Genomic DNA, 17,874 nt, shown 5'->3' with positions numbered 1-17,874 from the left:
TGCTCAGTAGCGGCGCCGCCCCCCCCGCCCCGCAGCAGCCGCCCCGCGCTACGAGGAGCCGCCGGCAGCGGGAGCGGAGCCGCAGAGCCGGGAGGGAGCCGGGAGGGAGCCGAGAGGGAGCCGGGAGGCAGCGGCGGCGGGGCGGGACCGGCGGCGGCCATGTGAGTGCGGGACGGGACGGGACGGGACCGGCGGGGGGCGGCCGGGGGGCTGCGGGCACCCCGGGCACCCCGGGCGTGGGGCTCGGCGCGGGTCGGGGGGCGGCAGCCGGGGGGCGAGCGCTCGCTGCACTCTCGGCTGGTGCCCGCAGCGCCGGGCCGAGCCCCTCAACAGGTGCAGCGCCCGCGGGCCGCGCGCCGCCGAGCCCGGCCGGTCCCCGCCGAACCGCTCCTCGCGCGGAGCCGGCGGCAGCGCCCGGCGGTGGCTGGGCTGTCGCTCCGTGCCCGCCGCTCTCTCGGGCTCCTCCGCGTCTCTCGGCTCTGTCTGACGGAAGCGTCGCTCTCCGCTAGGCAGGGCTGAAGCCGCCAAAGTCCCTCCTGAAGCCAGAAGTGTGCTCGGTTCGGTGACAATCGGCCCGACCCGTGTTCGTTCGCAAAAGCATCAGGTAGCTGGAAGCGCGGTTCTACTGTCGGCTCAGTTCCCTGCTCGGTTCCAGGGACTGCCGAGGCAGGGCAGGTGCCTAGCGCGAGCAGTACAGATGCGTGCGGGGCCGGAGCGGCGGGTGCTGGGGGAGAGCTGCGGTCCTTCCCCTGCAGACAAAGAGGGGTGGAAACAACCTGGAGCCTACAAGAGCACAACGTGAAACGCTGGCTTTTTCTTTCGTGGTATCGCCCATGTGACGCCTCAGACAATAAGCTCTTATCCGTGTTGTCTGAAACGTGCTCAAAGCAGGGTGCTCTTTGGAAGCCAAAACCCAGCTATCCAGCAGCATTTTCTGTATGTAAATACGGAACTTCATCTGGCAAAAGCTGGTTCACTGTGAGCATCTGTTGCCTAGCTGTGCTTCTGTCAGGAGCCGGATGATGACATCAAACGCTTTTATTTGTGTGTGAGCTGTTCTTCAGTGATTAATACCAGAGTTTGCTGCTGCAGTATTATACAAGTGAAACTGCTCAAACGCCCAGCTGTAGCTCAGGTAATGTTTAACTTAACCTGCGTGTATTTCTGTCGTGGTGCACTGAGGCGTCCGTGAGAGAATTTGTAAATAACAGCAGAAGAGGTGATGTGGTGCTGGTAGGACTTGGCTGTCCTGCTGTAGGGGCCTCGCATCAGACTTCTGACAGGAATTAGATGCAAAAGAGAAAGCGGTTTTTGTTTGTTTTGGCAGTATAGACTTTCAGTTTGATAATTGAGACAAAGCCAAGACAAATAAGCTGCTTGTCATTGGCAGTGTCAGTTGGCTTCTGTTTCATTGCCAGGTATTGTAGTGAAAACTTTTTTTGAACATCTGCATGAATATTACGTCCCAATAGCTTCTGAGTTACCGATGAACAAGAGAGATAAATGTGTGTTAGCTACGGACTTGTAGCTGCTGCTACTACAGCTGTAGTTCACTGGACTATAAATGCTAATTGGTCACGGCCGCCAAATGCTCTGTAAGGTTACGTCTGCTGTTACACCTAGAGTATTGCCCACATGGACACGTTTCTTGCATGTCTACATGGGCACACACGTGGACAGAATGCCATGTCTTTGGCTGGTGTGAAGTAGCATCGATACAGGACTCCTCCCTGGGTCCATCCAGCCTGGTGTGCTGCGCCCTGAAGCTGCTTGCAGGGAAGAGTACTGGGAATAGCGGGTGTGCAGTGGATTCCCAGAGCGCTTTCCCAGTTTGTACTGATTCAAGGCTCCGTGTCTGAACCAGAGGAAGGTTCTCTGTATTTCATGACTCCCAGTGGATTTTGTTGGTGTTCTTTCACGAAGGTGTCCAGTTGCTCCTTCTGCGGCGTCCCGTAGCAAGGAGCTCCACAGCTGAGCTGTGCGGGGTGTGAAAACGGCTTCCTGATGGGTTTGAGCTAGCAGACACCAGACTCGCTCTGATCTCTTATATTGGAAATCGGTGGTCAGTGTTCCTTATTCACCACCCTCTCCGTGACTCCTGACTGTGTAGCGCTCCAGCAGACCTGTGCTGGTTTACGTCAGGTGGCAATCTGCCCCTGTGGCCTCTGTAGCAGCGAGTACTGCCCAGGGCAGGGCAGGGACACTCAGCTGATGGACATCTCACCTTGATGCAGGCAGAGGGGAAGTTGTGGCATACGAAGGTTTAACAAAAGATGAGAGACTAAAGGGATCTAAAGCAAGAACAGAGAAGGGCTGGACCTTGCCAGTGCAGCTGGCTGACCCTGATGTAAGGGAGAGGTGAAAAACTTACTTGGAGGAGATACAAGGAGCAGCGAAGGGAGATGAGGAGAAGAAAATGGAGCACAGAGCGGAGGTGCATATAGGCATTGTTTATCTCTGGGAAATAGACTAACAGCAGCAGGTGAAGTACGTGGTTTTGTTTCTTGTACAATGGTCACATCTCAATAGGTAATTATACGTAATAGAAGCTTATGGCATCGTGTCATCTGCTGTTTACGGATAGGTCAGTGACCAGACAGCAGGGTGCCTTTGATTACATTAATCCAATACAAATGTGCTCTATTGCAGGGTACAACTTTTGTGAGACAAGCAGCAAAGCAAAGCACCTGGCTCTCCCTGGGGCAGAATTGCGTCACTGTATCTCATTCCTAGGGCAGCAGTCAGGGCTTTCTAAAATAAAATAAAAAATCCTTCTGGCTGCTTTAGAGCAGCAAGGAGAATATCCTGGAGGGGACAGATGGGATTAAAATGGTTCCACCAATTGTAATGAATATGTTCAGGTTGAATTTCTATTCACTTTCTCTGAAGGAGTGGCATGGCCAAGGTCTCCTGCTGTTAGGAGAGCAGTACTTAGCGCTCCTTCTGTGGACGTAATTTTATGGAACTCGGCAAAATCGCCCTAGGCTGCCCCTCCTTTGTGCTGATCCGCAAAGCCAAACCAATTTAGTGCAGTTCTCATCACAATCCTCATCCATTCCTTAGGGAGTTTAGTGGCTTGCAAAAGTGGGTACATCCAGAGTATGTCCTAAGAAAGTATAAATAGCATGAAAAGGAGGGATGAATTTTGTAAGTGGTACAGCTGTTCCGTGCTGGTAAGTGTCTGTGTTCCCTTAGAAATACTTTCCAAAAGAGCTCTGGAAATCCATGGTGGCAGGAAGATTTGAGTCCCCTATGGCTCTCAGGGTTTTACGTCTCGTGGTCGGATGCCTCAGGCTCAGAGAGGCTGGGTTCAGTCTTGGTGTGTTGTGGTACTGATTTTTCTGCAGTAAGCCAAAGGGACTGATGGTTTGAGGGTCTTCCAGTATTGGTTCCTGCAAGCATAACTATGAAGGCGTGGGTTGTTTTTCTCATTGATAAGGGATGTAATGGAGCCTGTAATGAAAATAGGCAGGCCATGCTCAGTGAAGTGGGGATACTGGGAAGGTCAGAGGATCGCACCTTCAGCATGGTTTTATTCTGACCCTTGTTTGCTGGCTCTAAGGCTCACAGCTCTGAATAGGAGCCCAGAAATAGGGGCATCAGCAATTGGAGATGTGACTTTGAGACATCAACAGAAGTGTGTACGTGCTTTGCCCATTGCTTGCTTCCCTTGACTTACTCTTTAGTGGCACCATGCAGTCAGGGATCTTCTTCACGTGATGCGCTAGAAATAAATGCTTCCAGCTCATGTTAAGCATTATTCATGGTACACACACTTGTGCTTTGAAACACGGGTGGCCCAGGTAGGTCACAAATCTTCTGGATATTTGGGTGATGAGTGTTTGAAAGTGTGGAGATCAAATCGAATGCTGTCTTGAGGGCCTCAGCAAAGAAAATAATCTCAGGATGGGAGCACTTGGAAATTATCTGTGGCAAGTACAAACAAAGTGAATATGTTTCATGGTAAACATTCTTGAAAAGAGGCTAATGCAAAGCAGGCAAAACCCAAATATATTTAATTCAGTGGTTCCTTTCCTTGGGATTTAGCTCTGTCATTCTGCTCTGCGTCGGCTATAACTTGTCCATGTTGACCTCCAGGCAGTCTGTATGATGGTTCCAGCTGTACATTGACTTACAGGATACTTGCAGTGGCTGTATTGGAAGCTGAATTGGTCTGCCAAAGGAGCGTTTCTCTTTTTTAGATGCAATTTACACAATTAAGGCCTTACTGAAAAATGCCCATCTAGGCTGTAGAGCACCAGGCAAATCCCTGTCTGTGCACACGTGTGTACAGGATGCTCCCAGGAGGAACCGGCACAGTTCAAGAAAAGGCAGCGAGGTATTAACTGTGTTTTTTTTCCTTCCCTTCTGCTGCCCTTCTGCCAGAACGCATCGAAGATTCTCACTGACAGCTTTAGCCAAATGTTTATGGTGCCCTGGAAGGGGCAGAACAGCCTGTCCCAAATAAGTATAAATTGACTGAACTGCTCATCTTAGACAATTACAACTTTCGGAGAGAATATCCTCTCTCCTACGTCATTCAGTGCTGTCTGCTGTCATTATTCATAGCCATTACCAGCAATTAACTAGGCTGGCATTTTTTAATGATGCAATTGCTTTTTCCCTGTCTGTACTTGAACCCTCTAAACTCTCTTCCATTATTCATTGAGCAACCACCAAGTGATTGCAAGGTGGTGGTTTTTTTTTTTTCTAACTGTTCAGTTATGAAAACCTTAGGTTTTTCTGTGTAAAGTAGTAACTCATCGAAATAGATGTCTGTACATTTGCAAGTGTTTTGTCAGCTGCAATTATATTGTTGCTTCTGTACTAGGTGAAATAATTAAAATGGAAGTTCCTGACCAAATGATCTGAGATACCTAATCAAGTTTCTTGATCTGTTCAGATGCAAAATTTAATGAGAAATATGCAGAAAAAGCACAAGTTTTTTATTTCAGACTAAACAAGAAAGAAATTTAATTTATCAAGTGGCAACTCACATCTGCTGGGCTCAGTATCACAGGGTCAAAAGTGAACTCTTCTAGAAAAGAGGTTCTCCTGTGATGAAGATCAAACCCATGTTGCTTCAGTAATTTTTGTTTGTTTTTCAGTGATTTCTGTACGTAAACCAGTGAAGGTATTGAAGTCAAGTGCTGTCACCACATATTTATACATCAGAGCTGTAGTTTGCTTGTGCATTGGAAGCACCAAGTAGTGGCCAAATTTGTGTTTGTGAGGAGTCAGTGCTGCGAACCTCTCTAGAGTTTTTATTCCCACAAAAGACAAATGCTTCCTGAAATCCAGCAGGCTCGGTGCCATGCCCACTGCCCTGGGGAGCCTGCTCAGTGCCCGACCCCCTCTGGGTGCAGAACCTTCCCCCGACCCTCCCCTGTCCCAGCCTCGTGCGGTTCCCTCGGGCGCTGTCCCTGGGGAGCGGTGCAGGAGCTCCGCAGGCAGCACTCCTTACACCCGTGCTGGCACCAGGCACCTCTTCTTCTGGGGCTGTCAGAAGCAGGACAGATCCTCAGCCCAGCATCTCCCCTGTATCCCCAGACCCCCTCCTTCAGTCTAGACTTCCTGTACCTCTGTCGACGAGATAAGGAGTGGGTTTTCCCCACGAGCCTTGTGAGCTGCAGTTCTCGCTGGAATTTGTCCCTGAACCATCAAAGAGAGCAGTGCACTGAAAGTACTGAGCTCTGCTGAAACCTGTGCCTGTGGGCATCTGTGAAGGAAAGGACTTGGGAACTGACTCCATCAGCTTCTCGGCTTCTCCTCCACACTGGGAGGCTGCCTCTGGGCGGGGGGTTTGTAATGGGCCAGTTTCCCTTTTAGACGCCGAGGTCCTGAGTCAGGCAATGTGCCAACTTCCTAGAAATATGTGGGTCCTAGGAAAACTGTCCTAGAAACTACGAAAATCATTCATTATCCCTAAGCCCACTTGTTATCTACTCCTGGAGGTGGATGGTTAGAAATTATGTTTGTTCATTTGAATTTGCATATAAAAATAGCTCCTCTTTATCGTGCTAGGGAATCTGGCCCTACCTAGGGCCTTAATTGCAGCGTGCAGCAGTAAGGCAAAGGGCACTGCTGCTTGAAAGCACAAACCCTATCTGCTGTCATCCCCCAGATGTTGGCACAGGCTATTGCCTGCAAGGGTTCCTATCCCATGGGATAGTGTTTTGTCTACATTTGGGGGAGTTTAGAGGGAAATTCTGAGACTCAACATTTCTTACTGCTATCTATGATCCTGGAAAACACTGGAAAAAAAAAATGACAAAGCTTCTTTACCTCTCTCCTCACCCCCTTTACACTGATCTGTGGGAAAGCTTCCTGAGTTCCAGCTGGGTTTGCCAATAGCTGCAGAATGGTTCCCCCTTCTGTTTGCTTCATGTGTCTCCAGCAGGATCCGTTTCCAGTGTGTGCACAGAGGGTAGCTGCACCCAATGGCTGTCACCCATGGCGACAACTCAGATTTGGAAAGGGAAAGGGAGGCAAAGAAACAAAGAGCTTTGATCAATAGCAGCAAAAGTGATGTTGTCAGCTAACCGTGGAAGGTGTGGAGCACGTTGTGCTGTCGCTGAGCAGATAAAACGTTTGGCACTCTGAGCAGCTGAACATCCTCAATGGGATCAGATCTTCCAAAACAGTTACTACAAGATATTTAACTTGCCTGTTTGTAAACATGCAAAGCTGCCTAAATAGGCATCAGATTGGGCGCTGATAAGGAAAACTGTGGCAGGATGACCTTGCAGCCCTTTTATAGGGCGGGAGCGGTGGATGCTGCTGGCCTCATTTGCTAGGCCAGGTTCTGGTCGAGTACTCGTGCTGCAGGGGACAGAACCGCGTACAAGTATGGCTTTGTTTGCTTTCCGTCAGGAGTGCAAGGAGTGACAGAACAATCCCTCCAGAAGTCTTTGGGTTTCTGGTTGTCTCCCGTGCTTGTAAAGCAGGCAGACATTTGGTGATTGCTTCCAGCCCATCAGACCACCTGCGAATTTGAAGGCAGAACTCCCTGAGCTGGTGGCAGCGCTGCGGATGTGAGCCTTTCCGCTGGCTGGGATCTGGGGAGAGCTCAGCTCGAGAGCGGGCACTGGCAGGATGAATCAGCAGATATCTTCCTGGAAGCACTGACAGTCTGGATATCCCAAGTGTTTAGCAGAGATCCCACCGGTTTAGAAAAGTCTGCTTCTGAAATGTTTGATTTCTTTCCAGCAAGGAGCGGTACAGTCATTCCCTGACAGCTTTGATTTTCTCTCCCACACATACATGAAGATCACACAGTGACATTTTTTCAGCAACTCTGTTTACTAGCTGATATACATACAGAAATATTTCAAGTCACTTAACATTTTGATGCTTTTTTCTTTGCATTGAACAAATTCTCCTAGGGAGACTTGGAGAAGGGAATGGAAAGGCAGAATATGTCCCACGTCATGGCATCTTGACACTGAGCTGCACAATTTTCATGTCATTTCCCAATTGCTTAGCACACATTAAACAATATGGTCTACTGTATTTCCTCTCCGTAACAGACATGTGGCTATAGCAGCAAAACTAAAGCGAAGGCCCTTGCAGTAGCATATTCATTGCCCTTGTTCTGGCAACCAGTTTTAGCCAGTTACCTCCACCGGAGAGCAAGTGGGTTTGCTTTTAAGTTCTGTGCAGACCGAAATGTTTTAGCAGTGGAGTATGCCGCCGGCAGGAACCAGGGCTGACAGGTGCTTTTCTTGTTCAAGCCCCACCTGGCAAAGCCAGCTATGAAATTTGCAAGCTGATGTTGGTCTTGTTGCTGACTCCCAGAAAGCTGCTTGCTGAGGGCCTCCTTCACCGTGGTTTTAGAAGTAAAGCTGCTTCTCAGTCCTGAGCCTCCTCTCCCCACCATTCCTGTCTCACGAGCAGTCTGGGTGGTGGCACTGGTCATGCAGAAAGAAGGGACTTTGGCTTAGAGCAGAGCAATTACAGAATCAAGGAGCGTGGAGAGGTGAGGAGGGGCAGGGGAGGAGGTATATTTGTTTAACAAGCATATGGTGAGCGTGGATGAATCAAGAGGTGGCCTGCATGTTGGGGAAGGGAATATTGTTCCCAGGGAGAAGAGCAGAGCTCCTCTCTCAGAAACACCCTCAATCCTGTCCATGTACAAGAGGTACCAAGATTTCAGCGTAACTTGCTGTAGTCTTGGAGGAATCTGCAGTTCTCGTAGCAAGTAAAAGAACTCCAGAAACCCTAAGTGTGATGGCACTGAATGGTTGCTCCTACTGATGTCCCTTAGACGATCAAGCGCTGACCAGCAAAGGGAAAAGGAGTCCAAGAGGTCAGATCTGTTTAGGAAGTTAAATCCCAAATCCTCACAGACAGTATGACCACTGGCTCTAGATCAGGCTCAGCTAAAGCATTCTGTACAAAATAGCTTCGCTCAGAGCTGCTGCAGTAGCACAGCCTAAGGTGAGCGAAAGTACTAAGAAAATGTAGAAAGAAATGTAGCCCAGACGGTAACTCCCCTTGAATTATGTGTTACATACTTTGCTGAGTGAACCTGAAAAATCCTCAAATATTGTAAAAACCTTTAACAAGTTAACTGGTAACTAGCCAAATGTTCATTTAACTTAAAACCGTGCTTCTTTTATTTTGTGCTTTTTAAAAAACTTTGCTTCACCATGCTGTGATGCTGTGATTCTGAGGTGTTTGATAAATATTTTCTTGATAGCTTAAAAGAAAAAAAAAAAAGTCATCTGTGACTTAAGGTGAAAACCAGTGCAATAAATGAAGAACCCCTCTCATGTGACAGGCAGTAGAGCAGTGTTGTATTATCTAACCAGGTGGGGACAGCAGCTCTGAGTGTGTGAGGAAGAGGAGACAAACCCAGGTGTTTACACTTGCAGCTCGCTGTGCCAAGCCCACGCTCAGCCTCCTGCCGGCAGCAGTCCCATGGCCGTCTCTGGCAGCCAGGTGTCTCAGGCAGTGACTCATGCTGGATCCAGTTCTCTTGCTGTCAGTGTGCTCCCTTGTTAACCTGCAGATGGGCCATCTTGAAATCTGCCTCCCTGCAGCTTCCCGGTGGTGAATGTGACTTGTCTGCCTGTGTTTGAGACTTCCCCCTTCCTGAGGCTGCTTGATTACAGTACCAAGATTCACCAAGCATCAGCTGCAGCTCCAAGTGACTGAAGAGGGCTCCCAGCCTAACTCCCCCTGGAAATGTCTCTCCTCTGAGTCTGTTTGGGGGTGGCAGTGTGTGTTTCTGGGCTCCAGCAGCAGAAAACGTATCAAACAGGCTGTCAGTGATGGCAGCGAACAGGGCTATAATTCCCTGGTGTTGTCAAATAAGCAAAGGGAATCCCTCTGCTCTGAGCTACAATTTCCTCTAATTTGGTCAAAGCAGAATAGTCTGGGTTTATTGATCTTGGCTGTCTTGTTGAGAGACTGAACTAGGCAAAGTTAGCTCCATTCCTTCTTATGGGATGAGGCTGATTGCAGGCTGAGGTCAGCAGACAATTCTCTTAGAGCATTTGAGGAATTAAGATGAGGGCCTTGACTCTTTCTTATGCCAAACAGAACTTGTGAATTTCAGGCAAGCCTTTATGTTCTCTGCTCTGCCAAGCTCCGACTTTGCAAATCCTTCTCTCAGGAGCAGTAAGGAAAAATGAGAGCTGTCAGGATGGAGGAGGCTTCTTTTGCTTTACTCTCACACCTCAAACAGCAGCATCACAGATGCTTCAGTATGTGCAAAAATACAAGGCACATGACCTCTGAACAGGCCGAACAGCCCAATACCATCTCTTAAGCAAGACTTGAAATTTTAAGCAAAGTTTTCTCTTTCTCAAAGTCTTCATCAGCTAGCAGAACTCCCGGCATTACCCTTACACACGTGCAAAGGTAGAGAGACGGTCATACTGAGCCATCCTTTCTTCAGTCCCAGGTAAAGGACGTTTTGGACAGAAGTTGACTGGCTTTGTACTGACCATGTACGCTGGGATTATGGTGAAGAGAAATAGGATCTCTGCCCTGCTAAAAGTGAAGGAACGTGATAAATTTCCCTATGTGGTATTGATGTGGGAAGCACTACTGAGGCAATGCTATTGCTTCTGCTGCTAACCCACGTCTGTCAATGAGCGCTGTAGTAGGGCAGAGTCAGGGATCATGTCTTTGGGATGGAGTAGGTTGTTTCTGCTTTCTTTTAACTATGGATACAGAGAGACTGAGTGAGGAAGATACAAGGATAGACTGGGATGTAGGACAGCACCACCCACTGCTGCGTTAGGCATCACACTGTCTTCCCGTATGACCCAGAGAAGGAAATCAGTGCTGTCTCAACCCTCCCGTCTTCAAAGTGGAACAAAGGGAAGATGTTGTAGTTGGCTCTCCTTTCCCTTAGAAACGAAAAATAAAGGAAAAAGACTCAGGGACTATGTTTAGCTATCTTTAAGCACAAGACCTCTGCCCAATTAATGTGGGGGCATTTGGAACTGATAGTTCCTTACAGTTATTGCCAAAAACAAAGCGAGGTTCTTTTGAGGAAAGCTTTACTTTTCCAAAAAATAACATATTTTTTATTTCCAAGTGCAACAGATTTTATGTAGAATTGCTCTTGGGTATATTCAGATGAACTTGGAGATCAGAGACAAATAAGTTGACCTTGCGAGGATTAAGAGAGAAGATATTAATACTCTAATAGGAATGTGAGATTTCTAGGTGCAAAGATATTCAGAACAGGAACAAACACCTCTGCCTAGGAGCATGAAGTGTGTTTGTTTTGTCAAATTGCTGACTTTTTTAGTGAAAGCTGCTTTGTGTAAAGGGGTATAGAGGGGACTTGATTTAGATGTTTCCATGATGCCGTGCAAGAGCTATTCTACATATGGACGTTGTGATGCAAAGCATGTTTTACTTGACAACTCGGTGTTTTGTTCTGTCTTTAGAAATAAAATCCTGAGAGGCTGGTGGTTTTTCATGTGTGTGTTAGATGGGTTGTTTTGTTATAGGCTATTTGTTTTGTTTATTTGTTTTTCAGACTATCTAAAACTGAGAAGTTGCTTGACAAATTAGAAGCTTGAATTCAGCCTCCCCTTTTGGGGGCCTCACCTCCAGTCCACTGAGGTGGCTGATGTCTCAGTTCAGGCAATGTGGATATGGAGAGTACTCTCATCTTCCCAGATGTGATGTTGGTGCTTATCTTTTTAGGTGTCCTTTATAGCAAATTTATAGGTATCCTTTATACCAACCTTATAAATATCTTTCATAGCACACTTAATGATAACAAAACAGTAACAAGTATTTTGTCATTTGTATACAGCACCAGCCTGGCTCACTTCTAATTTTACATTTGATTTCTTAAATAGTAATATATTAAAATAATAATAATAATAATAAAAAAAAACAGTCATGCTGTAACATGTGAAGGGAACATAAAAGCTATGGACTGGGGAAAATATCTTCTCTTTCTCTCTTTGAAGAGAAAAAGTAAATTCCCTATGGAAAGATCAAAGCACCTAATGTTAATGGATTATGACAAGGTTAAAAAATATGAAGAAAATAGTAGGTTGAAACATAAAAGAGGGAAATAGATAACAGTGTTTTTTGTTGGAGATATAGTTAGATGGCTAGCTAAGTACATGAGATTATGTGTTGTAGCTAAAGAGCTGTTAGTGGGAATAGCGATTTCTTTCCTCATGCCTGGCACAACCTCCACGTATGTGGTGCCAAGGTATCCTTTGAACTGTAATTGTGAGTTCCTCTTCCACTGCAGTGCTCTGTGCTAGTGGACGACAGCCTAATGCATCCTGTAACTCAACCAGACCCTCTCAGGTTGACGCAAGACAGGTGTAATAACTTGTAAAGTCATTTTACTAGTCCAACAAGGTCCTGCTGGAGTAAAAAAAATACATGGAGCTAATCAAAGGCGGAAAAAAAAAAAAGATAGAAACCTGCCTGGTGAGTTAGGAAATGTTCATGGGTGAGGAACGCTAGTACAACATTGGTTCAGGTTCTTGTACTGTACCTAGAAATTAGAAGGTAAGTGGTCTTGACCTGATTATTTGATGTCTGGAGTTCTTGATAATAGGATAAAAAATAAATTTAGAAGTAATAATTGAAAGACAGCTGCCATTGTGTGATTTATGCAGTATGTCAAGAACTGTCAGGGTATTGAGGCCTCGGTCAGCTCCAGATATAAGGCCCGTGCCTCCCCCACAACTTCTGGAAGGCCAGCACTGCTTCAGTCCTTTCTGTGGCATGAGAACACCGCATGCTTTACGTTATGCTTGGCATCTGGTTGTATCTTTTCCTTTGAGCATCTAAAATAGATATTTGGAGTTGTGGAGCTTTACCAAGCTCTGCAGCAATTGCTGTTTGCCACTTACATTCTGGGCCTACAGAGACGTGTGTATATTAGGGCCTGGCACCTCATAGTTAGAACATTCCTTAATTCCTTCAAAATCAATAAAACAGGATATTGAATGAAGGCTTTTTTTTTTATTTAACCACCCATCTTAGTGCAGCACCCAAGTTTAGATACTGAAACTTCAGCTGTCAGCCTTTGTTTCACCATGTTGTACCTCCACGAGGCAGTAACCACAGTGGGCCCTGCTCACTGTGCCATTGCTGCCAGGTCCAGCTGGCTGACCTGCTCTGCGGGGTAAGAGGGAGTGCTACTCCCAAAGACCATTCACAAGCACAAAAATGAGGTGTCCCCTTCTCTTCCATCTCTTTCTGCTTCACAAAGTTGTGTATTGCTGGTTTTTTTAATAGGTTGTCTGTTATACCACCAATCATTTCCATTTCTGCGTTGATGCATGAAAGATAACATACAAAACATTGCTACAGTAGGGTGCTACTAGGAGATGATACTGGCAACACATGCAATTAGCCATATTAATTTATTTCCTTTTAATAGCTGAGAAGAAAACACATGGAATCAGTGAGCAACACAACCTCAGTTTTCATTTGACAAAGGAAATAGAGAATGATTCATTCTAAAGCCATACGCTCCAAAGGAGGAAGATTTGAATTATTAACAATATATCTAACCATGATGAGTGCTGACACCTTAATCTCTTTTATTTTTACTGCCATGGATTTTCTTCACATTCGGTGAGAGAATTCACACTACGGGAAGTGTTAATGGTTTCACGCTTCCTACCCATTTTTAGCTGCCTAATTTATGGAAAATCATAACTAGGTGAGTCACTGCTTTCACAGGATTAGTGTGGCTGACACAGAGTTTTGGGTGTTCCGTTAATTTCCATATTTGCTTGAAAGGAACAACAGGCCCACATTAAAACTGTTAGTGTTAGGTATTACAGTAGAGTTCAGAGTCCCTGCTCTGCTCAGTCATGTGCAAATATTGCAAGAGATGCTGCCTGTCCCTTTAAGCTAACAACTGGAGGAAAACAAACAAAGAAAAGAAAACAAGGAAAGAAAGAATTTATCTGCATTATAGATGGTGTGAGTTGGGGTGTGTCTGATTGTTCAGGATTTGTGTCTAATTGAATGGGAGTTAGATATTTGCAAAGATGATTACAAATAGAAACAATACTAGGAATCCCACTATAAACAGCTCTTCATCCTGCAATAGCCATTGCAGAAGCACATTTACTTTCATCTTGATCTCAAGAGGTTTTGGCTGGGCATTCACAAGTTACAAAAAATAAGAGCCAAACCTGAAGATCAGGGCTTGTCCCTGAGAGTGAATAGAAGAGTAAACAAACCATAGGTTGAAATGCATTTGGGCTGTCTGTACCATCAACATAACAGGAGAAATTCAGTGTGTGAAATACCCAAGTGCTGAATAAGGTGTAGCTTTCATAGTCAGTGGTCTTTGTAATAACTAACTCACAAAGGTCTGTTCAGTTTAGCGCGCAGTCTCCAGCAGGTAGTAACAGATTAAACTTTACAAAAATCTTGAATTGATTTTTTTAAACTAATTTGCTGTTTTATAAACCTCTTAAACTTGTTGCAAAAGTCATGTATTAACTGTTATATGTCTTTCACCCAATGAGAATTTCTTAAACATCCACAGTTTTTTCTGCTACTGTTTTTTTTCCGTACAATTCTACCTCCAGAGGCTGTTTGCTTCAGTGCAGATTTCTGATTTAAGGAGCCCATATCTCACTGCACAGCACATTCCAGGTAGTAGGACTATCCATCTTTATCTTCAGAGTTTGCCTTGCCGGGAAGCCTGTTGTGTTCAGCTGAACAGTGTGGACCTTGTGCTGGATTAACTTTGAATTACTGTCCTAAAGAAATTTTAATTTTTAGGTGCTCTCTGTAAATAATAATGAAATGAACTGTCACTAAGTCTGCCTTTTTGTTTTCCACTGGAGAGCTTGTGGGGAATGTACCTAGAGAAATGATGTTACAAGTCATTTTTTACTTAGGGTTCCTTTTCTCTCCCCAGTTTCTGTCTGTTCTGTCAGCATCTTTTTTCTCCCATCCATTACCCTGACTTAAGAAATAACAAAGTTCTTCACAACGGTGCTTGAGGACTGCTATGTTTGCTGCATGAATTCTGAGGCAGATCTTCAGCTGCTATAAATTGAAGCCACAAACATTTTTTTTCAACTAAAGATTATACTGTCATGTATATGCTATCCATTTGTTTTTCTAGTGTTTTTAAAATGCTTGAAAAATTTAAAAACAAAAGGAAGGAAGTGGAATGGAGAATAATATGCATAAGGTTGGCAAACAATAAGTTACTGGTGCTTGTTAAATGCGAAGTTGCAGATACCAAGTATAGATCATGTTAATCAACTGCTGTACGTCCGAGTCTTTGAGTACCGTCATACTCTTCTGAAAGAGGTGTTAGAAAACAAATCCCAAATGACCCTTAAAATATGTCATCAAATTGGTTGCATGAGAATGGTTAATCAGTAATGTAGGCAAGTAGAATATCATTCATTTGATCATCCATTTTCTTTCAGCCTGAAGTTAAATGTTCTTCAATTGCTGTTTTACAATATGAGTTTATTGTGTAGATAGAAGCCCGTTGGAACTGCTGTTTGCTGAAGAGGATTCAAAGTACTTTGAGTACTGAGTGCTGAATTGTTCCGCCACACTCCTGTGGGACTGTTTTTTGCAATGCGAATGTGTTTGGACTGCATATTATTCTTCACTGACCATATATATAGGTTTTTCGGGCAAAAATATTTGGAATTTCATTCTGAAGTTAACACAAACATTTGTGTTGAATGCTTTTATTTGTACTTTCAAAATGCTCCATGTTTTTCATATTCTTATTTCACTCAGGGCAGTTGAGTGACAGTGCAGAAGAAAAGAACAAGAACAGCAACATGCTTTGAGAGATGAATGATTGCCTGCTCATTCAGTAAAAAGGAAGTGTCTTCCTCTACTGGAGAGCCACTGACATCACTGAGGTGTAAGGTGTTTGAGTAACAGTAGCAAAAACAGAGGCTGAAAAAGAGGTGTCTAGATGCAAGGCTTCTAAACTGAGCAGACTTTGGCCTGCGTTCCCACGGAAATGCAGCTTATGTGAGTGCATCTGCAATACTCTGCTAAACATGGTGGAGTGGCAAAGACCACACAGATATCAATTCCTAAATATTGCTGGGAAATTAGTGGATAGGTAGAGATGAGACACAAATTGTTGTTGCCAGATGAGGGAAAGTTTTAAGGGAAGCCCAGGAGCTATTTGGTTACTGTAGCCAGCCATGGGCAGGGATAGTCTAGACCTCACCACCCCACCAAAAGTCTTCTGCTGCCTGATTCTCCATAGTAGGGGAAGAGGTGGAGAAGAGCTGGTGGATGTTGCTGGAAATGGAAGCACTGCAAGTTGGCTAGTCTTGCAAGATGGCAAGGGAGGTAAGCTGGAGGTATTTTGGTGACAGGGAAGTGATGTAGCAATTTTGGATGTGAAGCCAGGCTTTATTGGTTCGGGTTTTCATGGAACAGTTCATAATATAGTCTGCAAAGGCTTTTTCTAATTAATGACATCATAAACAGAAATAAATGGAGTAATTCTGAATATTGCTGGTGTTTTATTCAAGTAGAAGGGATAAGACTCAGTCATGGTACCAGTAAAAAAACTCACCACAGAAAAGTCAGAAATATACAAAGTCAAGAAGTATGACCGTATACCGTTAGCATTTGCTCTACAAATAAGCCAGTGGATTGAGAATTTGTCCTGCTTTGATGCATTTTGTTTCCAAGCAAACTAACGTACAAAGGATAAAAATAAAGTATGACATTACTAATACACTTTTTTTGGCACCAGATACTGAAATCTATGCTTCATTCTGTGGTGTGTGCTGCAGAAATTTCTAAGTGAATCCAATACATATCTTCAAAGTAGTAACTGACAAGTTAATAAAAGCAAGAATTAGCAGACTCAGACCTGCTTCTTCTTTCCTTTGTTCAACTCAGTGCATTCTACGAGGCTAGACATTCTGGAAATTGTCCATGTTTAATGGATATAGTTAGAATAACTTTAATACCTACTTTATTTGCTGCCTTTTTTTTTTTTACTGAATCAAGCAAATACGTTCTTTACTCTTGGACATTGACAATTGCCTCCCATCACAGCAGAGGACACCTAAAACAGTGAGATGGAGCTATACCCTGATATTAGAAGCACCTTGGACATGGCCTGATACAATGTGGGGTTGTTGCAGTAATATTTTACTATAATTGCTTTCCTAAGATGACAGAGCACTGCAATTGCTGTCATTTTTTCAGTATGAGTTGAACCCAATGTATGTGATTCAGGCATATTCACTTGACAGAATGCTCTGAATTTACATGATTGGAAAGCTCTTCAGATTAAATGCAATTCATCAAGGCATTTTTCCCAAGTAAAATACCTGTATCAAATTGGCCACTTTTTCTTTACAAAGGTGGGAGGAAAATAATCTTACTGAATTCACGAAAAATCTATGAACTGTCTGCACATGCCATCAGGTAGGTAGGTAAATAACGTTTCTAATTAGTTCCAGACGTAAAACAGCATGTGCAAGATTGAAGGCTGAGTTGAAGTTCTTAGAAAAAGAAAAAAAAACACTACAGAATAGTACTACAAACTTCTGAAATGATGGCTTTTTCAGAATATCAGACCCTCAAACCTATTGAATCTCATAAAATGTTAGTCAGAATCTTAATAAGAAAAATGCTTAGATGAAGTGTTAGCAAGTTCTTTACCATTGCAGTACCATTCAGGAATATTATAACATAGAATTATGCAGCAGGTTCTCTGGAACCTTGCTATAAATAATAGTTATGTGGTCTTAAGACACCAATAACTGCTCACAAACTGTTCTCTTATGCTAGTTTCAAGCTCCTCGTATTTCTGTTAATCCACATACACACAGATGGTGCATTACATATGATGACTGCCTACAGTTATGTGAATGCAACACAGTTGTTGCAACTAGTAAGAACTTGCATTTATTTTAAAAAGCTGTGTTACTACGCAATAACTCAGATGTTTTGATATTTTTGAGATCCTGATTCTGCGATAAACTTACGCAACAGAATTTGGTACAGCTTTAACCAGATAAGATCACAGCAGAATGGAAGACTGGAGTCAAGACTAGACAAGCACTCCCTTGGTAAAAGAAGTCAGATCTTTTTTTTTTTTTCATCACTTTTCCTTCCCTTTGTGAGCACAAAGTAAAAATTAAACTTGCTTTAACCACACTTGGTTGGATGAGTGTTGTTGAGATTATGGTAATTACTAGTTCATTATCGGAAACTGTATCCTGGTCTTCTGACTCATAAAAGACTTCAGAGTCTCTGTTAATGTTTAGCAACTTTACATATGAGCAAAATGGAGAAAAAAAAGTCAGCAATACCATTGAAGATGAGATTATTATCAAATAACTTTTTTCTATAAATTATTTTTTTTCTGCAAGTTACAGATTGATTTAGATTACT

At 44.2% G+C, this 17,874-nt stretch overlaps 1 protein-coding gene across 2 annotated transcripts in view; it reads left to right on the top strand.

Moving 5' to 3' along the window:
- The first annotated feature begins 25 nt into the window (after positions 1–25).
- Positions 26–17,874, top strand: part of LOC308200102 (vesicle-associated membrane protein 2-like) — a 53,428-nt gene continuing 35,579 nt past the window's right edge. For both annotated transcript variants that reach the window (XM_080605248.1, XM_080605249.1), the window contains exon 1: positions 26–161. In XM_080605248.1, the coding sequence (XP_080461374.1) occupies positions 160–161 (2 nt within the window). In that variant the 5' untranslated portion in view covers positions 26–159. The remainder of the gene's footprint in view (positions 162–17,874) is intronic.

The sequence above is a fragment of the Anser brachyrhynchus genome (genome assembly GCF_964034855.1).
Source record: "Anser brachyrhynchus genome assembly, chromosome: 9".
NCBI classification, from domain to species: domain Eukaryota; kingdom Metazoa; phylum Chordata; class Aves; order Anseriformes; family Anatidae; genus Anser; species Anser brachyrhynchus.
Note: the sequence above shows the minus strand (reverse complement) of the source record. Positions and strands in the feature narration are given on the sequence as shown.